Here is a 22,558-nt window from a genome sequence, read left to right as displayed (position 1 = left end):
AGCAGAGCCCTGAGGGATTTCAGGGTAGAGAAACTACTCTGAATGACATCGCAATGATGGATACATGTCATTATATGTTTGTCCAGACCCACAGAATTTACAACCCCAAGAGTGAACCCTAATGTAAACCACAGACTTTGGGTAATTCCGATGTGTCTATGTAGGTTCATCAGTTGTAACCAATTTACTCCTCCAGTAGGGGGTATTCATGATGGGGGAGGATGTGTAATGTGGGGGCAGGGGGCTTATGGGAAACTCTGTAATTTCTGTTCAATTGCTGTGAAACTAAAACTGCTATTTAAAAGTCTTTTTTAAAAAAGAAACCTTTGGTGATGTCAAATCAAAAAAACTATCCCTACGTCCCCTACCCAATACCCACCAAGGGACTGATACTTAGCCGTCACTACAGTCAGTACACTAATTTAAAGTCTGATGTTCAGGATTATTTATCCGCTACCATCTCTAGGCAAAAGCAGGCAGGCTAATAAAAGAGACAAAATGCCCAGCAAAAGATTCGGCTACCAATGAATTTTTCCAATTGTAAAACTAAAGCTCTCATAACACTTTCCCGTAATGTAATATTAAAACATTTTTTTAAAAGTTTCTATTGAAATTTCAGCTAGTGTAATATTAGTTTCAGGTATGTGATAGAATAGTTTTTACTCTATTCAAATATTTTAAACAATGACCAAATAGACAGGAACCTGTAATTACAGAACTAATCAGTTCCTTATAAAATAATAAGCTAATATCATGAATTCAGCAACCATGAATTGAATTCCCAATGTCTGAAATGAATGTTAATTTATCATGCCTATCTAATGTAGACATACCTGTATTTATACGTAGGTCCAGATGTATGTGAACAAAAAAAGGACCCATCACTTAAAAAGTCATTTTTTGTTTTTATTTTTAATTTCTGAGAGATAGAGAGACAGCGTGAGCAGGGGAGGGTCAGAGAGAGAGGGAGATACAGAATTCAAAACAGGCTCCAGGCTCTGAGCTAGCTGTCAGCACAGAACTTGACGCGGGGCTCGAACCCACGAACCGTGAGATCATGACCTAAGCCGAAGTCAGACGCTTAACTGATTGAGCCACCCAGGCACCCCTTAAAAGGTCAGTTTTTAAGAACACCACACAATCACCACAGAAAGTACTTGCTTAACCAGTTCTTTGAAAAGCATGTTAAAATACTCATAACAGACTGATTCCTTAAAAAGTCCTGTTTTGTTGGACTTGTCAACATCATAGGTATCTGGACTGTCAAGTTTTCAGAAAAATTAGCTTGCAAACAGTATTTCCTTCTGCTAAAAATTGTGAAAACAAAACTCGAATATTTTTGGAACTCAATTAAAAAAATCATTCCCTATTTGTGCTTAAAGGCGGCTGAGTTTTCAGACAAATGGTAAAAGGAATAGCGTGTGGCAATTATGTAAGATCTGACCACATGAGGATTAATCTGAGGATGCAATGTTACTTCCCTGACATACACATTGGGTCACGGTTATAAAAGATGGAGAGAAGGATATAAACATCTGCCACATAAAATGCTTTTATGGAAGGTCTCTCATTTCATCTTTACCACACCCCTAAGATGCAGACATTGTTACAACACTTTTACAGCTGAGAGAGAGGGGAGGGAAGGCATTGAAAAGTTGAGGAACTTTTCAAAGGTCACATATAAAGCAATAAATGGGCTGGAACTTGGATTCACCTGTTCCTTTTTTAAATTTTTTATGTTTATTTATTTCTAAGAGAGAGGAAGGTGGAGAGAGAGAGAAACACACACAGAATCGGAAGCAGGCTCCAGGCTCTGAGTTGTTAGCACACAGCCGGATGCCAGACTCGAATCCACAAACCGTGAGATCATGACCTGAACCGAGGTCAGACTGTTAACAGGCTGGGCCACCCAGGTGCCCCACAGCTGTTTCTTTTTTAAAAACTATATTCTTCTTAATGTATCTAAGGCGTCCACATGTAACAGGTGCATTATATTACCTCTAATCATAGAACACTTTCACTGTTTTCCCATTTGTCAGCTACATCATTACTATAAAGGCCGATGCACACATGAAGAAACCATTGAGATGTGAAAGGCTCAGAGGCCAACTGCTGAAAAGCTCTGATCCACAGTGACTGATTTGGAAAATTCTCATCAACAAGGAAACTTAGGAGAATGTGTGCCAAAGTGGCTCCCTGCTTTGGGAACAAATAAGCCATTGGTCTTTATTTTTATTTTTTTAAGATTTTAATTTTTATTAAATGTTTATTTTGAGAGAGAGAGAGAAAACAGTGGGGGAGGGGCAGAAAGAGGGAGACACAGAATCTGAAAATGGTTCCAGGCTTTCCCTTCCCCCCTCCCTCTCTCTGCCCACCCCCACTAGCGCTCGCTCTCTCTCTCTCTCTCTCCTCCCCTCAATATAAATCAGGCAGGCTTGATAAGGGCTTGATTCCATAAGCCAAAATAGAGTCTGACACTTAACTGACTGAGCCACCCAGGCACGCCCCTTTCCTAAAACATTCTTAAAAGAGAAGGAATATCCTTATTTCAAGGCATTTGAGCAGTGATCGCCCAGGGGAGTAATTCTGTTACTATTTCATCCTTTGTGATGTAAAGTCTATAAAGTTCATCAAATACCAGCAGATGAATGAATGAATGAATGAATAAAAAATAGTTTTTTGGGTTTTTAAAATTTTTTAAATTATTTATTTTTGAGAGAGAGAGAGAGAGAGAGAGGGAGAGTGAGCATGAGCAGGGGAGGGGCAGAGAGAGAGAGAGAGAACAGAATCCAAAACAGGCTCCAGGGTCTGAGCTGTCAGCACAGAACCCAACACAAGGCTCGAATTCAGAAACCGAGAGATCATAAACTGAGCTGAGGTCGGTTGCTCAACCTACTAGGCCGCCCAGGTGCCCCCATGAATAAAAAATAGTTTCTCAAGTAAAATAATACACAGGGCTATGGCCCCTTAAAAAAAGTACTGGGACCCCCTCCCCCCAAAAAACCCAAGCCCCCAAACCCCAAAAAACAACTTTTTGGGACCTGTGTTTAAAAGGCCTTGGGGCGCCTGGGTGGCTCAGTCGTTTAAGTGTCCGACTTCGGCTCAGGTCATGATCTCACCACTCGTGAGTTCAAGCCCCACGTCAGGCTCTGTGCTGACAGCTAGCTCACAGCCTGGAGCCTGCTTCAGATTCTGTGTCTTCCTCTCTCTCTGCCCCTCCCTTGCTTGTGTTCTGTCTCTGTCTCTCAAAAATAAACATTAAAAAAATAATATTAAAAAAAAGGTCATGGTGTGTGGAAAATCACTCGCACAGGCATATTGGCACTAGAGCGAAGCACTAGAAACTTCATGCCAGGGGAGCATGTGGAAGGGGTCCTCACCAATCCAAAGAAGGAAGCGGAGGAATCCTTACCTGTAAAGTCATAGAGTTGCGGCAAAGCATCCAAAATGATGCCAACCAAAGGCAGGTAAAGGGCAGCAATTTTGACCTTCACCTCTGGTTTGACACAGCGCGGGTCCAGGTCATGGGAGCTCAGGAGGCTGTGGATGGCACTGACCGCCTTCCTTTGCACTTTGCTGACCCTAATGGCACAACGCAGAAAGCTAGACGTTACGGTGGAGGGAGATCGACCAAAACACTTTTAAACAATAAGGAGGGATCAGAACAGCCCTGAGCAATGGGAAAACCAAGCAAAATGAAGTAGAAGTATCTAGAATCAAGACTGCCTGCATTCCGGTCCCGGGTCTGCTGCCAGCATGGCCTGTTTCAAAGGCCATCATATTGTAGTATCAGTACTTGATTCCTCTCTATTATTGGGTAATATTCCATTGTATGGATGGATCACATTTTAATTACCCATTCATCAACTGGCGGACATTTGGATTATTTCCACTTTCTGGTTATTATGAATTACGGACGTTGCTTTGAGGATTTGTGTATAAGTTTCTGTGTGGACATATTACTTCTTTCGGATATGAAGTTTACTTCACACCTCAGAGTCCAATTCCTGGATTTTACGGTAACTCTATGTGTAACCTTTAGAGGAACAGCGGAACTGTTTGCAGGAGTGGCTACACCATTTTACACTCCTACCAGTAGCGTATGAAGGCTCCCTTTTCTCTCTGCCAACACTTGTTATTATTTATCTTTTTTATTATGGCCATCCTAGTGGGTGTGAAGGTGCTATGGACTGAATGTGTCCTCCCAAAATTCATATGTTTAAACCTAATCCCTAGTGTGATGTAATAGAAGGTGGGGTCTTGGGGAGGGATTAGGTCATGATCAGGTGGAGCATGGGACTGGTGCCCTTATAAAAGAGACCCCAGAGAGCTCCCTGGCCTCTTCTACTGTGCGAGAACATAGCAAGAAGATGGCCATCTATGAACTAGGAAGTGGGTCCTCATCAGACTCTGAATCTGCCAGCACCTTGAACTATGAGAAATGAATTTCTGTTGTTTATAAGCCACCTAGGCTACAGCATTTTGATTACAGTTGCCTGAAGGAAGTAAGAGAGAAGGGGTAGTTATCTGGCTTGGATGTGCATTTCCTTGAAGGGCAAGGATGTTGAAGACCTTTTCACGTGTGTATTGGTCGTACCTTCTTTGGAGAAATGTCTGTTCCGACCCTTGCCCTTTAAAAAATTGACGTGTTTGTCCTTTGGTTATGGAATTGTAAGATTTAAAAATTATATAACAGGTACAAATCCCTTCTTTGATCTACATTTTGCAATTATTTTCCTCCCACTCTGTGCCCTGCCTTTTCATTTTCTTGATAATGTCCTACACATCACCACGTTCTCACTTAAATGAAGTCTAACTCAGCTCATTTTTTTCTTTTGTTGTGCCTACTTCTGGTGTCAGATCTAAGGAGCCATCGCCTGATCCTATTTCACGAAGATTATACATGTGAATCATCATTCATCTAAGACTTTTACAGTTTCAGCACTTACATTTAGGTCTTTGATCATTTTGAGCTAACTTCTGCACAGGGTAGGACACGGGGGCTCAACTTCATTCTTTTGCGTGTGGATACCCACTGGTGGCAGCACTGTCTGCTGAAAACACTACTCTTTCCCCCGCTGAATTGTGTTGGCACCCTTGTCAACAAGCAATTGACTATAAATGTGAAGAGGTATTTCTGGACTCTTGCTTCAATTGCATTGATCTGTATGTCCGTCTTTATGTCAGAAACACATGGTCTTTACTATTACTGCTTTGTGGTAAATTTTGAAATCAGGAAATGTGAGTCCTCCAATTGTGTTCTTTTTCAAGACTGTTTCGGCTATACTGGGTCACTTGACTTTTCATATGGATTTTAGGATCAGCTTGTCAATATCTGCAAAGAAGCCCGCTGGGATTTTGAGTGGCGTTGGATTGAACTTGGAGATCAGTCTGGGGAGTAATGCCATCTTAACGACATTGAATCTTCTCAACCATGAATATGTCATGTCTTTCCACTTGTTTAGACCTTTTTATTTCTTTCTAAAGTGTCTTACAGCTTTTGGTATACAAGTCTTGTACTTGTTTTCGTAAAAAAAAAGTTAGGCTAAGATTTTATTAGTTTTGGAGGCTATTTTAAATGGACATGTTTTCTTAACTTCATTCCACATTGTTCATCACAAGTATATGGAAGTATAATTGAATTTTGTATATTGATCTTGTGTCTTGCAACCTTGCTGAACACATTTATTATCTTTAATGGGTTTTTAGGGGCTTCCATAGGGTTTTCTTTTTTTCCCCTTTTTTTAAAGTTTATTATTTATTTTGACAGAGAGGGGGAAAGAGAAAAAGGGAGAGGGGGGAGGGGAAGAGAGAGAGGGAGAGAAAGAACCCCAGGTAAGCTCTGTCAGTGCAAGCTGGGGACAGGCAAAGTGAGAATCCCAAGCAGGCTTCATGCTCCATGTGGGGCATGACACGGAGCTCAACACCGGGCTCGATCTCCCAAGCCGCGAGATCATGACTTGACCCGAAATCAACAGTTGGACGCTTAACCAATTGAGCCACCCAGACACCCTCTCCATGAAGGATTTTCTATAAACAAATCAGGGCATCTGTGAAGAAAGATAGTTTTACTTCTTCCTTCCCAATATGGATGCCTTTATTTCACTGTCGTGCCTGACTACCCTGGGTAGGCCTTTCTATACCATAATGAATAAAATAGAAATGGCAGGAATGACTATTCCTATCTTGTTCCTGGTCTTGCCAGGAAAGCAATCAGTCTTTCACTAATAAGTATGATACCAGCTGTAGTTTTTCATAGATGCCTTTTACCAGGATGAGGAAATCCTGTTATATTCCTATATGATTTGTTGACTTTTTTTCCAAGAAAAGGTACTGGATTTTGTCAAATGCTTTCTCTTCATCTATTGAGATGATTGACTGGGTTTTGTCCTTTATTCCAAGCATAGAATATATTATATCAGCTGATTTTCAGATGTTAAACTGATCTTGTGTTCCCAGGGTAAAGCCTACTTTGGCACTTATTCAGTGTTGAATTCAGGGTTTCAGTGTTTTGTTGAGGATAATTATATCTACAGTCATATCAGTCTACAGTTTTCTTGTCTTTTGTTTGCTTTTGGTATCAGGGTAATGCTGGCCTCATAGAACGAGCTGGAAAGTGTTCTTTCTCTTGAAGAATGTGTGAAGGACCTAGTACAAAGATGCTAGATAATTTCCACATGCTTGAGGAACATTATGGATTTAGTGACGTGTAGACATTTGTGGGCACCCCCAGGTAAAGGGGGTTCTAAGGAGACCCCTTAGAACTGGAACCATGGCCCGTTTCAGAAGCCCAGATACTGAGACATGAGCCCCCCTGGCCCTTGCCCTTCAGATGGGCAGGTGTAGGTGAGTCTGTTAATTATCTTGGCAGCAAGAGGAAGTACTAAGGAAGAAGTATTGTTAGACCATGAGATCTTCCTGAGGTTTTAGCCCACGTGGTAAAGTCACTAATAAGTATGTGACAGTGTTTCTAATGACTTCCCAGGGGAGTAACTGACAGCCCAGAAATCAGGGATTATTGTGTTGCCAAAGGAGAGACGCTCTTAATTAGCTACTCTCTCGAGGGTAGAAAAGGTACTGTGTATGTTTGTGTGTGTTTGAAAACTGTACCTATCTGATTGAACATAATTACATGATGGCCTCTGAACATATTTTACTCTGTTGCTGGTAAAATAACAGCTACAATTTTAAGAGGACTCAAAATAGACGTCAGGGCTGCTTCCCTAGACATCTCACTGAAAGGGCCATGGAAAAGAGAAACTACTAAAGAATACTTTCAGAAATCATGTAGATCAATCCTATAAAAGGACAATTAAGAAAAAAACGTGTGTGTGTGTGTGTGTGTGTGTGTGTGTTTGTAAATGGAGGTGATTTTCTTTGTGTCCAAACCTTATTCTTAGCACCTTTTAGGTCAGGGCACTTTNAAAAAATCGTGTGTGTGTGTGTGTGTGTGTGTGTGTGTGTGTGTGTGTGTTTGTAAACGGAGGTGATTTTCTTTGTGTCCAAACCTTATTCTTAGCACCTTCTAGGTCAGGGCACTTTGTGTGGCTTTGGAAATTGAGGTTATTTATAGGGTAGAAAGTTCTACTGAGAAAATAGAGAGGAATTTAGTCAGGGTGGGAAGAAGAAGATGGGAGATCGAAGCTCTCTAAGGATGCACTCAGGACCTGAATTTCTGAAAAGAGGAAGAATTTAGAGTAAGGACATTCAGTGTCCCACACTGACCTCCTAGGAGGCAGGAAAGGACATTCATTGCGCAGTATCGTTACAGACAAAGTGCTCAGGATACATTTATGATTGTGGTTAGGCGAGCTGGAAGGGGTTTCTGTCATTGTTTCCTTCCTTAAATCATAAGCAGAGAGAGCTTGAAAACCTCCAATTAGACAAAAATCTGTAACATCTAGCAATGCTGCCGCTAATCAGCATACTGTTTTCCAGAAATTTCTTTAGCGTAGGAAGGAAGAACGGAGGAGTCGTAGAAAGAGGTTTTCCAGAGAGGGCGCTGGTGAGAGATGGGAGGAGGGTGGGCCCTGGGAGAGACCTCAGGAAGCCATGGCCCTAGACTTCGTTTTGCTATGTAACATCAGGTACGTTCCTTCAATCCTTCGTACCTAACGTGAACACCGGAGGAGCTGAGCCTCAATTATTTTCCAATCCTGCCTGATGATTTTCAGATCTGAGCCCCTGAAGGGTGGGTTCTAGGGAGCGCTGTTCTGTGCACTGACGTATCTCTGATCTATTCCCAACACTCCACTATGTCGGCCCCATGGGAGGCATTTGGTAACTGTTGAATGGGATGTATAATATTCTAGAAGGCATTGTCTCCTTTGGTCCAATCGGGCAGATGGTGGTTTTCTAATCCTATAGCTCACGGAGCACAGGGGGAGAAGGAAAGGAGAAGGGGTGGTCTGTCTCCAACCCTGTCTGTAGACTTCAAGACTAGATCCTCCAACATGCCCCTGGGTGATCAGGCTTCTAAGAGGTGAAAGGATTTAGAAGCCCTGGACCTGAGGCATCTCTTCCCTTGGGGGAAGGTCCCTCTGCAAGAAACGTAATCTGGACACTGGGTTACTGCCTTCCCATCAGCGGCCACTTCCTCATTGTCAACGTGAAGCCAAGTGGCATCTTGCTGTCACCTCTGTGTGTACACCGATCACCTGGGCCATGGCTCATAAATGTCTTTGTGCCTAAGGAGCTCACTACTCAAAGCATCCCTGGGGAGCCTGCTGTATTAGACTTGGGAAACTCTTCTCAATGAATCAGGGGCTGAAAAAAAAAGGCCATTTTGTGGCTTCTCTCTGCCCCTCAGGCCTTTCCACGTTCCTATCAGCGCTATTTTCTCAACACATGGATGTTTCTAAGCTTCAGAACTGACGAATGGTAGAGTTTTTCTGCCAAGTAGGAGGAGATTTTGGGTTTTTCTGGGTTTTTTTGGCTTCGTATTCCAACTGAAATGGCAGAAACGTACCCTTCCCCCTCCGCGTCCAGGGCAGCCGCGAGCTCAGTGAAGAGGAGTCCGGTGAGGAAGTGCTGCTGACGGTACTCGGGGGTCAGGTCAAACATGCTGGCGATCTTCTGGTCCTGGAAACTGGAGCAGGAGCTCGAGTTCTGCACAAACACAAGGGGCACTTCCGTGAGTGACAAGAACGGCTTGGGGCTCAGTTGGTGAGGCTCAGGTCACGATCTCATGGTTCGAGAGTTCGAGCCCCGCGTCAGGCTCTGCACTGACAGCGCGGAGCCTGCTTGGGATTTTCTGTCTGTCTCTCTGCCCCTCCCCTCCTCAGGTGCACACTCTCTCACGATCTCGCTCTTTCTCCCTCAAAATAAAGAAATAAACTTAGAAAAATAAAAATTAAAACAAAGTCACGACAGCCAGTGTTTATGGAGCCTTGCAGTCACGAGTGTCTGCAGGCGTGGCTCAGTATACCCCCCTGACCCACAGGGAAACGGAGGTGCACAGAATGATCGCTTTGCTTCCCCCTCCCCATGGACAGGGAGCTGTCAGCTGGGAAAGACTAGAACAAAGCAGCCAGGGTCTCTCACGAAATGACTAAGACTCCATCCCCCACGCCAGATCTAAAGCGAAGATGAAAGTCCAGGACACCACGTGGATAGGGAAACGGGAACGGAACCCGATGCCGGGGCCTGGAGCCCACAATTTCTTTCTGGCAAGCCCCCTCCTCTATTTGAGGCTCCTGTTTACTCAGCTACACTTCCGAACGTAGCTTATGGACATGGAACTGGAAGGAGGGTCAGGCGGGGAGGCGTCAGACTTGAAGTCCTAGACAATTCCTGTGTTCTCTTGGGGGTACACTTTCTACTGCACTGACGGAATCTAACGTGGCCCGGAAAATCCTTGACTGCTGGTGGGACAGGCCTGGCCACTGATGGGCTTCCTAATTCCCCCGAGGCAGCTGGAAGGGAAATGAGGTAGAAGACCCAGGGCACAGTCAGCACCTTTGGGACTGTTGCTGCTGTAAGTCAGTTCTCCCCCAGGTCACGCTGAGACGGTCATGAAGCTACCCCTGGCTCATGCCACTTGGCATCAATAGCTAAGCTGTTTTTTTTTGTTTTTTTTTAATTAACGAGACAAATCTTCCCCTTTGGTGTTAGTATCAAGGACTATGCAACAGAAATAGAACCTGATATTGAGAAATCTTGTCTGCTACTCCGAGCTACTGATTTGTCACCAGTAAATGGAATGTGATTGTAAAACAGTATTTCCTTAAAGTGTTTTTTTCTAGAGGGCACTAGTCCCTTGATAAATCTATGGAGGGGGAAGAAAAACGTTTCTAATAGTTAAATCACTTCGGGAATCAGTGCTTATTAAATATTTTTCTTTTCCACCCCTTGGGTATTTACAATTTACAGTAACAAGTTAAGACTCATGGGTGGCGACTACAAACCCACCCCCACAAAAAAAACCCAAAAAACCTATTGATATGGGGTCTCTGAAACTTATTTGACCCCAGAGTTCTATATTTGCACAATACTTCTTAACATGTGGTTGACCTGGGGCCCACTGAATCTAACCTGTGAGATACTATTCTACAAAAAAAGATTGGCCATGTGAGTCAAAGCCTTGTCTCTAAATATTACACAGGTGTTATTTATTTATTTGCTGATAAAGAATAAGACTTATTAGAAATACACTCTATGAAAGAGTGTTTGATTAGTTTATGACGAGGTCTTCTTAGTGCTTCAAGAACTAAACTATCTGAGGTCTGATTCAAGATTCACTTATCTTGCACTGAACTCCATTTTATAACAGCATCAACAGAAAATTCTAGGACAGCTCAAAGGTATAATATCCCTGTTAAAAACCACTATTAGATCATTATGGAATTAAAGGAATATGCCAGTTCACAAATTTTATGGATCTGGAGTTTAGGAAAAGGAAAGTGAGCAAAGAAGATGGTCAGCCTCAAGTGGAAAGGTTGATTAACACCAGATGAAGGAAGCTGTGTGACCTTCCTACGAATTTTTAGATTTTCATAGTGCATATGGATTCCTCGCTCTTCCTGACCTTCCTGACCCTTGAGCCTAGGAAGAAAGCAATCACGTAGCTTGTAAATGACCACTTAGATGGTGCAACTTTGGGTACCATAGTTGTGTGTCTCTGGATGGAGCAATCCAATGTGAAAGCTCCATTTTCCTTTTCATTAACCAGACCAACCTTTATAAGTGACTAATGAAATGAAATCGCTTGGGTAATTCTTTCAGTGATTACCTGGGAAGAGATGGAGGGGCAGGGAGATGTCGGAGCCGTCTCGGCATTCATAAAGAAGAGGTTCAGATTGAGGTAGTGCTCGTGGCTGCAGAGGATTCTCAGAAACTCCAGCCTCATAGAAATGAGCAGTGGGAGGTTGTTGAGCTTGGCCGACAGCTGGGAGGAAAAATGAAAACAGTAAAGATGTGTTTATTACAAGTAAGTGGAGTTGAAGTTGGCAGATACAAAAACTTCCTTTCTCTCCAGATTAAGACAATCAACTTAATAAAAATTAGTGGGACATGGGGGGCGCCTGGGTAGTTCAGTTGGTTAAGCGTCTGACTTCAGGTCAGGTCGTGATCTTGCGGTTCGTGAGTTTGAGCCACGTGCTGGGCATCTCTGCTGACAGCTCAGAGCCTGGAGCCTGCTTCAGATTCTGTTTTTCCCTCTCTCTGGACGCCTCCCCTGCTCATGCCCTTTCTCCCTCCCCCCCCCCAAAATAAATAAACATTAAAAAATTTTAAGAAAATTAATGGGACAGTGCAACAGAAGGAAAGTTCTATATCACAGGGAGGCTCAATGAGTTTTCACACATTAATATTCCCCTTAATAATTCTAGCCTAGCACCTGTCCAACATGTGGATTCTTTTTATTTTTTTATAGTTTACTGTCAAGTTGGTTTCCATATAACACCCAGTGCTCATCCCAACAAGTGCCCTCCTCCGTGCCCACCAATCCCCTTCCCCTCTCCCCCTCCCCCATGAGGCCTCAGTTTGTTCTCAGTACTCAAGAGTCTCTCAGGGTTTGCCTCCCTCCCTCTCCCCCACTATTTCCCCCCCCTTCTCCTCCCCCATGGTCCTCTGTTAAGTTTCTCCTGTTCTACTTATGAGTGAAAACATCCAACATGTGGATTCTTGACCTGACCCCCACACTTGTCAAATCTACAACACCTTGGCAAACCTGTGTTGCAAATAATTTGGATGTATGTCTTCAGTGTAACATAACAACATCATTCAATTCACAAAAACGCCACCGTGTCTGAGGAACTAAGTGAAAGGAGTTGACCCCATATGGGGCCACACAAAACTCCTGGAATATGACTGGAGGACTCTAAAGCCACTACTGTTCTTTTGTAGTTTCTAATTAAAAGCCCCACAGGGGTTCTCAGACCCATTCCCCAGATAAAGGCATCATATTACTGAGGAAAGGATGTAGATCCTGCAAAAAAATGTTGAGGAGTTTGCCCTAAAGTAAGAGAAGAGGAAGTGGAGGAGAAAGAAAGAGCTGGAAGAGTTTTGAGGAAAAGTCTTCCCTGAAACAAACCACAAGAAGTACAGCTACTGGAGGAACGTCAACAATTCGTGATAACATCATTAGCTGTCGGGGTGAGCGTACTTGTGGTGAGCATGGCCTAATGTATAGGATTGTATTGAATCAATACATTGTGTGCCTGAAACTAATATTGTATTGAATCAATATGTTGTGTGCCTGAAACTAATACAACGCTCTACATTAATTTTATCCCAGTTTTAAAAAATTAATATAAAAACAACAAGCCATGAGTAAGCAATAAGCCATGAAAAGCTGACAAGATGGAAGAGATGACTTGCCTCCTTCAGGTGGAGGGACCGGAGTGGACCTGGACTCCATGGGGTGTGACTCAGGGGACTTTTAAGACAAAGGAGGGAAAGGATGGACCTAAAGGACCTTGAGCCTCTCAATATGCATCACCATAAACACCCTCACGCCCCCGCATGGGAAACCAAGCATCTCGTCGTGTGAATGGACAGGCCTCCTTCTCTTCTTGCCTTTTCAGAGTCCTCTCCTCAGTGCTATAATTTAAAGAGCAACATATTTTCAACCATTTTAGGAGAGGCCACTGTGTTGTGGGTCACTCACTTTGCCTATCGGATCAATCAGCCTATAGCTAGACACTTACTGGAAACAAATGAACACCATTACGTATTACGTTACACGTTCGTGTAAACAAAAGTCACCAGAACCTATACTCTCTGTCACTGTGCTTTGCTGGTGGTCTTTGTGCCCGTGGATCCACCAGCAAACTGGACTGATTAGAACTTGATCTGAAGCCCCTCACTTACCGGTCACTCACCAAGAGCTATTGGGTCAAACCAGTCAGAGCTTGACAGCGTATAAGATACCTGTCTTTGAAAGAGGCCCATAGTATTGGTATCTTAAAAGCTCCCTTGAGATTTCATTAAAGACAGAAATTTCCAAAAGAATTTTGGTGATATTTAGAAAAGAGTAGGGTGCCATTACAGAAACATCTTCCCCAAAGGTCAGGACCCGCAGAGGTAGCCTCGGTGGCACTACCCAAGGATGGGTGTTAAGTTAGCGGCACGTTGAAAGCATTGAGGGGGTAAAATTCTACATTTGTCTATCATTAGTGACTATTAATAAAAGGCTAAGATTATACGCATGGCCATAAGGTGTATAAATGGCAGAAAACATGATGGAATGTTTGAATCAGGATATGCATGCAAAATGGCAAAACCAGAGGACTTTGGAAGAATAAGAACTTGCCTCAGGTATGATGTTCATACTGTATCTAGGTAGCTCGGATCAATGGAGCAAATCACCACTGACTGCAGTCAGCGACCACTTTAGGCCTGAATGCTACATTAATTATACCAAGTAATAGCCACAGATGTCACTGGCAAACAGAACACAGAGTGAAAATGTTAAAGCCTGAATAAATCTACTCCAACTCTGTCTTTCTGCAGATAAGGAAGCGATGCATAAATGTTAAGCTGACCAGATCACCGAGGAATTTAACGGCATCACTGGAATTAGAACACAGGCCTATAGATTCTGACTCGAAGGCTCTCTGGCAGCTGAAGCAGAAAAGAGGAAGAAAAAGAGGGGGAAATGAGAAGTACACCTTAAATTAAAAGAAAAGGAAAAGATGGAAAAGAGAAAGAGAGAAAGAGAAGAAAGGAACGCAAGGAGAAAATTATAAGGTGCGTTTGCAGGGTGGGCAGACATCTGCCTTCTTTGCCTTCTGGTAATGAAAGCTGCCACGGGTCACAGAGGTTCTCTCTCACCAAACTCGAGCCAGTCTCCTCTGAGCTGTTTTTCAAATACGCCTGCCCTTGGACATGTCCTTGAGAGCTCGAGCTCAGCCAGAGTCACCCAGCCTCAGTATCTGGCCGCCTTGATATCTGACCGACTTCCTCATCCCTCACCGGTCACCAGCCCCCTGGCTTGCCTTTACCCAGAATCCTGTCACGTTGGTTTAGCCAGAATCCTCCTCATTCCTGATATTTCTGCTTTTTAATTTTTCCTCCATGAAACCCCCCACTCTGCCCCCTGGCTGTAAATTCCCACTTTTCCTTGTTGCATTTAGAGTTGAGCCCCGATCTCCCGCACTGTAAAATCCCATTGCAATGGTCTCCACTCTTATATAGATGGGCCTGAATAAAAGTCTGCCTTCGTGTTTAACAAGCGTCATGAATAATTCTTTCGTAAGCAGCAGCTAACCTTGGGCCTACCATGGAATTCTAGCATATGTCCAACTTTAAGTTTTGAAAATTGGATTAGCTTATATTTGCAATCCATCCAATGACCGGTTTTTAAAACCAGATTAGCTTATATTTGCCATTCCTCTCATGACCTGTAGCCCTAAACACCTCAGAGGGATGGCAAAGAAGAATGGCGACAGTGCTGTGGGTAATGGCCATTGTAGCAATGACCGTGGTAGTGGTGGCCAGAGGAGGAATGTGGAAGGAAAGGAGAAGCAAAAATAGCAACCGCTAGTAGTAACATGACTGCTGGGATGATTTAAGGGGGGCGGCGGACAGATGAAGAATCCTACTTAAACATCAGAGGAAATGGCGCGAGTAAGGTGCTCTCGGATTATAAATATTTGCTTTGTGCTCAGTGAGGATCGGGTTCGTGGACAGATTCTATCAGGGCTCTTTCAAGTCAGAATTCCACAGCTACATTTTAATTACTCACCCTGATAGGTGAAAAGAGAGCCCATACTTTGAATTCTAGACCTAGTCTAAGAATGAATGCCACAGTCACATAATTTCTGTTAAATGTTAAAGTGACGAAGATCAGAGCACTAACAGCCCTCGATTCTCACACCTCCCTCTGGGTTGGCAAATGCTCCAGGAATCTATGCGAACCAGCGCATCTAGCGAAGCCCAGAAGACAAATGACCACAAAACCCGGAAGCACAGGAGTCAAGCTGTCTAACTTGGCAAAGAGTATGACAGCAGACCACGGCAATGACCATGGCATTGGAGACGGAACCAGGGATAACACGGCGAGGTCTGGGGGACACTCACCTGGTTACAATAATGTTTGATGAGGTTAAAAACGAAGCCACGGTCCATGAGCGAAAGCAGGTCATACAAGAAGAAAGCCAGGCTGATGTTCATCTTTTCTGCCTGTTCGTTTTCCTTAAAAGCAAACCAACACCGGAATCATTTGGTGGTAAGCCCTGATCGTGACCAGTCCGGTCCCTGGGGGGAAACCTAGTGGGACACTGGGCAAAGCTGGTGACCCTGCAGAACTGTAGCAAATACAGTTAGCCCTTAGTGGGTGCTGTAAGCGTTGGGTTGAATCACGGAATTCTTCATTCATTGTTAATATTTAGGTACATTTCCTTCGATCTCTTTCTTCCTACACACACATGTATATGTACATGACGGAGCTCATTCTTTACAGACAATGTTGGGCCTTAGATTCTTTTCATTCAACATTATACTATGAACCTTTTCCTACATTTTTAACACTTCTTCAAAACTCATTTTTATTTTTATTTATTTATTTATTTATTCATTCATTCATTTTTTACATAATTTATTGTCAAGTTGGTTTCCATATAACACCCAGTGCTCATCCCCACGNTCTTTTTGAATGCTTGACTCATATTTCTTCACGTGGCTCTACCATAACTTATTTGATTCTCGTAACTATCGTTTTGGCAAAACGAACTTGAAATGTATCCACTATCTTCGATGAGACAGGTTCTTAATTTAAAAGTGTTGTTGGGAAAATCTAATCAGGATAAAAGGGTTTTTACCTAAGGAATTTTTTTTTTCTCCAATTAGGTAGCCTTCCCAGCCCAAGAGAGGTCAGAGTTACACACGGTAGAGTGAACTCTTGCATGAAACAAGACAAGGGCTTTTATTGTGGTTACTTCTCGGTGCTCATATTTTTGAAAGATCTTACAGCGCTTCAGAGCAATTGAGGATTCACTTTTTCATATTTACGTCCTTTTATTCCCGGAATGAGAAATCAATTTTCTCTGCCTCTGGTGAGCATGTGATTTGAAAATATTTTCCTTTGGGTATGATGTGCACTTTGCTAACTCAGGCCAAGCTGAGCGGCCACTGGGATGGACAGAAACCTGACACAGAGAAGTCCCCACAGTATCTCTGAGTGGTAAGTTCTCCGGCGTCAGCCGTCCTGCGCAGGGGCCACTCCTGGGCAGGTGACGTAACTGTCTGACTATTCTGGGCTTGGAATCATCAGTCCTGGCTTCGCTGCGAGCTGTGTGGCTTTTGGAAAAATCTCTCAGTCTCACTGTGCCTCCTCTTCCATCCCTGAAACCATGAGACTCTGCTGGGCTCAGAAAGTCTGCCGTGAGAAATAACCAAACGGAAATCTTCTCCTGAGCACTTCATACTGTACAAATTCTTAATGATGATAAAGGTGCTGCTTCAAATTTTAGAGCCGCCTTCTAAAACTGTTCTACTTTGTTTTGTTTATTTTTTAAACTTTCTATTTTGAAATAATTTCAAACACAGAAAAGGTGACGGAATGAACTCCTTTAACTGGATTTATCAGTATTTCCCATTTTGCTACATTAGCTTCGTCATTCCTTTTCTATGCATATAACAATTTTTTTCAGAGTTCTTTGAGAGTAGGCTGTAAAAATCACTCCCATTATGCTGTCATACTTCAAGATGTATTTTCTAAGTATGAGAATATTCTGTCCATGTCTATATCGACAATTCCCCAGCCCTTCCCCAGGGTCGCATCCAGTATAATAACTGTACTTGGCTGTCGTATTGAGTCACATTTAAATTACTGTCTTCAGGGGCGCCTGGGTGGCTCAGTCGGTTAAGCGTCCGACTTCGGCTCAGGTCATGATCTCACGGTTCGTGGGTTCGAGCCCTGCGTTGGGCTCTGTGCTAACAGCTCAGAGCCTGGAGCCTGCTTCAGATTCTGTGACCCTCCCCTCTCTGACCCTCCCCTGTTCACGCTGTCTCTCTCTCTCTCTCTCAGAAATAAATAAAACATTAAAAAATTTAAAAAAATAAATTACTGTCTTCAGATGATGCCTTTCCCTGCTAATGAAAATACAAGACGCTCAAGGTCAGAGATGGAGAAAATAAAGAACGAAAGGCCCAGTTACCTTCTGAGGTTTCACTAAAAGGGCTGCAGTCTCTGAGGTGACCACGCTCACAATAGTGGTTATGTCATCTTTGAAACGGTCGGAAAAACGAGTCCTCCGAAAGTTGTCCCGTTTGTCCATGTTATGTACGTACTGGGCCATGCTTTTCACCTGCAGAGGGGGTGGGGGAAATGTCAACACAGAAACCGGCGACCCGCTTGTACGCTGTGGAAAAGCGGGGAAGGACTCGGACGAAGGCTCCTTCACAGTGGACTTTCTAACACGTGATCTGTGCTGGTAGTTGCCCAAGTGGGCTCTGGACAAAGAATGCTCCTGGTGCCCAGAGGGTTACCATGGTGGCAGGGGGTGGGAGGGATGTCCTCTTCTTGACCCCACGTCGGGGGGCTTCCTTCTCGCAGCTCACAAAGCCAGGGAACGCAGTTCTTTAGCTGCGGTGCTACAAGACTCCCTTGCTCTCTACTGCCTACGGGAGGGAAGGCAGACACGGACTGGGCTTCCAGGGCCGCCCGGGCATCCCTTGATGATGGAACTCAACACCATCACACAAAAGGAACTGTTCATGATCTGAGGTCACCTCTGTCTCCAAAACCACAGTAAGGAGAAGAGGGGAGAGATGTTCGCCTGGAGTTTCAAGTTGAAACAGAGAGTAGAGTTTTCTAGAAACAATTCTGTATTATGCTGGGCGGAAACTTAGCCACTATTTAGAACGGCGCCTCTAGGCGAAGCTATGTTTTGAGTTCAATAAGACTAACTTGTTTTATATATATCTATTTAAAAAATACATATTTATGTATTTAAAATGTATATTAAAACTGTGTATTTTAACAAAAACCCTCTATCTGCTGGTGACTGCCTGTATTATGACTATTACAACATCAGCACCATGCCTGCCACCATTTAAAACCAAGATCCTGATTTGTTTTTTGGACTTCTCCCCGAGGCCCGGAGATCCGTGGGTCAACACGACCCCCCTTGACACCATCTGAAGTTGTGTCTTGTCCTTGTTGGAAGTCGCTTAGGGCTGCAGGAACACTCTGATGGGCAAGGCTGGGAGTTCTCACCCTCGGATGCCTACCGTCGGAGGTCATTTCTGTGTATGTGCCCAGGCTAGGCAGAGAGCCGTTCGGAAATGAAATGGCCCCGGGAGTTAACCACCCACATGGCCTGAAGAGGACCCCCTGGGCCAGAGCTGGAGCAAGAGGGGACACAGACAGTTATGTGGGAAAATGCATTCCGGTCCCGAGGGCTACTCTCCCGCGCTGTCCCGCAGATTTCCGTGTCTAAGAATGTAGAGCCAACAACTTGCACTAGCAATGACACCAGCAGAGACCAAAACACAAAGAGAAGGTAAAATTAGAAGAGAATAAGAGACAGGCTGTATGTGTATTAGGCTGTCAGATAATACCAGGCCCAGCTTGAGGAAGCCCTACGGACATAATAATCCTAAAGCCCAGTGTAAGAACCACGGATTCACTTCACTGTAGGGTCCTGCTTGGTTCAGGACACACAGATGTGACTGTCCCCCCAGAGTCTCACACACTCGGTGGGAGGGATGACCAGGACGAGAGGCGGGGACGGGACCTCATTTCTGTCTGACAGCAGTGTCTCTCTCTCTCTCTCTATGTACCTAACAAAGGACCTAGGGAAACAAGGCCTCTTTGTTTTGAGCTGCCCTGATCCTGATTTCCTCCTGGCGAGCTCACCCTGGTGCGCCAGGCGTTTAGAACTCCCTGTTCTATCTGGCTCCTGCCTGCTGGGCTTGGCCACCCTACAAGCAATAAATAATTCTCACAATACGGTGCTTCCAACGAATGGCCTCCTTCCAGACTGTAAGTAACCTGCTAGCTACCGGGGCCTTGGGCTCTGCCCGGAGGAACTTCCACTAGATGTACCCGTGGATGCTTGGTCGATTATTTGCAGGTGGGAAAAGGCAGGAAAATGCATTCCCCCATACCGGTCTTGGTGACCCCTTCTCAGCAGGGGGAACCCGTAGGTGCAAAACTTCATGTTCGGAGTTAACTCCGTCACCCATTTACCTGTGGGTCCCCAACATCTGGCTCAGCAGTTTCTCCAGAGGCACAGGGATTTATTCATTAGCAAGTGTGAATTGGCCCCAGGCTTGTGTTCAACAGCTCTGACAACGAAGTGGTTGTTCCTTAGCGCCTGGGCATTAACACAACTGAAGGGTGTTAAGTGACCCAGGTTGTTGGCTAAGTCTAAGGAGATTGTCCTTTCTTTCTCTTCAGGCTTCTTAGAAAAAACAACTGTTCTGGGTTTTAAGTAACTTCCTGAACGCCCACCAGGCAAACGCACAAACGATGCAGGCTGGAATGGACTCCCCCCCCCCACCCCCACCCCGGGGTCTGGGATCAGTTTCCTTGCAAAGTTCTGGCGGAGACTAACAGTTTCCGTCTGCCTCCACCCCGGCACCTCCGTGCATTTCCTGGGGTTCTGTGTCAGTCTCTGAACCTTGGGAGGCTGATCTCTACGGGCGACAGCTCTCAGGCCTCCTTGTCCCTGGGCTTCTGGCTGGAGTTGGCTAATGGGAGGGACCAGCAGGCATCAGTGAGGGAGAGGACACGGACACCCTGCGATACGTCCACGCCGCTGACCTCATCAGGGCCGCGGCAAGCTTCTGCCGGTGGTGACGCTCCTGTAGGAATCCAGCTCCTGTCACGGGGACCCTCTGCTCTGCCTCAGCTCTCTCTCAAGTCCCAGTGACTCTGTCCCCTGCCCTAGCTCCTTACAGCTAGAATAGACAGATAAAGCCTCCTCCCTCCGTCTCTCGCCAAGCCCGTGTGCTCCCACGTGGCACAGTCTCTTCGATGAACGCTACGCGGTGAAGGCTTCTGAAAGGTGCCAAGGCCATTCTATCAGGGTCCTGACACACTTCGGTTACAACACGCAGGCCCTGGGTAAAAGCAACGCCTTGGGTGATCTGCCTGTTGACTAGCCCCTTCCATTGGCTCAGATCAGCAGGAGCTTTCCTTCCAACTCCCTCCTCTGTTTACCATCAGGGACTCCAAGAGGGAAGGGGGGCCATCAGCCTTAGCTTTTGCTTCCTGTCCAAGAGCCACCGAGCCCTGGTCAATAAACGCGTAAGATCAAAGCAATGTTCACCTTTCCCATGGCTCTTAGCTCCCTGCAGGTAAGGGCAGTAAAGAGGCACAAAGCCTCTGGGGACTCGCAGACTCCTCCTTACGGCCACCACGCTTCCTGCAACCCCATTTATATATTGGGGGTGACAGAAAACTCTCGCCTCCAGGCTGTTCAGGGACTAAATGAGATGATGCTTAAAACGGGGCCAGGCGCATAGCTGGGAAGAGGCACACTACATTTGGGATGTGATTATTTATCCTTCCTCAGGGACGCCAGCAGTCACGGGATTATGTGAAGGACAGTCACTGTGACACCTTCAGAGAAGACAAGCAGAGCTCTACGATGCCAGGCGGAGCCACTCAGCCCTCAAAAGGCTGAGTTGACTCTGGCCGGGCAAATGGCAGATGAACTAAGGTTGGACGAGAGCCCCGAGTCTCTGGTCTTCGGGGGCTGAGCGGGCTGGGCAAGCCCTACTTCAGGCTTCATGTCCTGTGTGTGTGCAATGGGGCTAACTCTCGGGGTACTTATCACACACAAGTCTTTACTCATGTTTCAAGGATGTAGTAAGGAGCCCTTAGAGCTGCTACTGGAACCCTTACATAGCAGGGTTTGAGAACCATCATCGGAGCTTTGGCTCTCCGGTCTAGCAATTGTGCTTGTAATATATCACTACTAAACAACATCTAAGAATGATTAGGCGACGTGCGTGTACCTATGCGTGATGTGTATGCATAAGTGACGTAAGACATTTTTTAATCGGGATACTTGGAGACTTTGAGATTCGACAACATCCAATTTCATTTTTGCTACCCGACCTTTTCATGTGCAATCTGACAGATGAACTCAGTTTAAGGTTATTTCTATGAACCGCCTATAGATGGGTTCGGGCCCAAGTGACTCTCCTTCATGTAGAGAAACGTGACGGTGCGTGGGGTAAGTAAGTAGAGGGATGCAAAGGGACCACGTGTTGGTATCGATGCTTCTCGTGCCTCAAGAGAGTTTTTTAAGGCCAGTTCATTTGCCGCAAAAGGACAGAGCTCCTGCCTCAGAGCTAACGCCGTTGCTGCGAGACTTGTAAGCTGCCGCCATCCGCCTTAATGAATTTGGCTTTTCGAACGGCTGGGTATAAAGACCCTTTGCTCTGTTGAGGCCTCAAGGGGCAGGGATGGTGTGGACTAGTGGGTCTTCAGGGTGCCCAGAAGTCCCCCAGGGGGACAGGTTAATGCACACTGCTGGGTTCCTCCTTTCCTTACCGCATTCAGCAGTCCTAGGGAGGGTGTCAAGAATCGACTTTATTTTTACTAAACACCCCCCACCCCGCGGTGATTCTGTTGTAAGAATTCGAGACTGTGCTTTGAAAGCACGTCCCTCTAGCAAACACCCTTCCCAAGCTAGGAGTTGGAACTTGGTGAAAAGCTAAAAGATTTGAATCCAGGATGTTTTTTTGTGGCATGGGCCGGACTTCCTTTTAACCCGACTGCACGTCAATTCTCACTTCCTCCCCAGGATGACTTTTATTTTTGTTTCCTTTGACTCCTTGTTGTCTAATACCCCATTACTCAGGACTGTTCCCTTTTACTTAGACTTGAATTTACATAGATAAACTAGAGCTCCGGGGAAAATGCTACCATCTCTCTCTCAAAAAAAAAAAATTATCGACTTGATGTCACAGGGGAAAGAACCCGATGCCTATAAAGCTGACTCTGACTCTATCATTAAATCCTAATCCACTCCTAACCCTAATCCCTGAGATGGTCTGTATGTACATTTTTATGTACAATGGACTCTTGAACCGCATAGGTTTGAACGGCACGGGTCCACTTACATGCAGATTTATTTTTGATAAGTACAACACAGTC

At 44.9% G+C, this 22,558-nt stretch overlaps 1 protein-coding gene across 2 annotated transcripts in view; it reads right to left on the bottom strand.

The window, feature by feature from the left end:
* Positions 1-22,558, bottom strand: part of DOCK8 (dedicator of cytokinesis 8) — a 167,981-nt gene that overhangs the window by 40,434 nt on the left and 104,989 nt on the right. For both annotated transcript variants that reach the window (XM_077759423.1, XM_077759422.1), the window contains exons 24-28: positions 17,601-17,750; positions 15,523-15,636; positions 11,231-11,386; positions 8,969-9,108; positions 3,413-3,582 (exon numbers count right to left, since the gene is read on the bottom strand). In XM_077759423.1, the coding sequence (XP_077615549.1) occupies positions 3,413-3,582; positions 8,969-9,108; positions 11,231-11,386; positions 15,523-15,636; positions 17,601-17,750 (730 nt within the window). The remainder of the gene's footprint in view (positions 1-3,412; positions 3,583-8,968; positions 9,109-11,230; positions 11,387-15,522; positions 15,637-17,600; positions 17,751-22,558) is intronic.

The sequence above is a fragment of the Crocuta crocuta genome, unplaced genomic scaffold (genome assembly GCF_008692635.1).
Source record: "Crocuta crocuta isolate KB4526 unplaced genomic scaffold, BGI_CrCroc_1.0 scaffold41, whole genome shotgun sequence".
NCBI classification, from domain to species: domain Eukaryota; kingdom Metazoa; phylum Chordata; class Mammalia; order Carnivora; family Hyaenidae; genus Crocuta; species Crocuta crocuta.
Note: the sequence above shows the minus strand (reverse complement) of the source record. Positions and strands in the feature narration are given on the sequence as shown.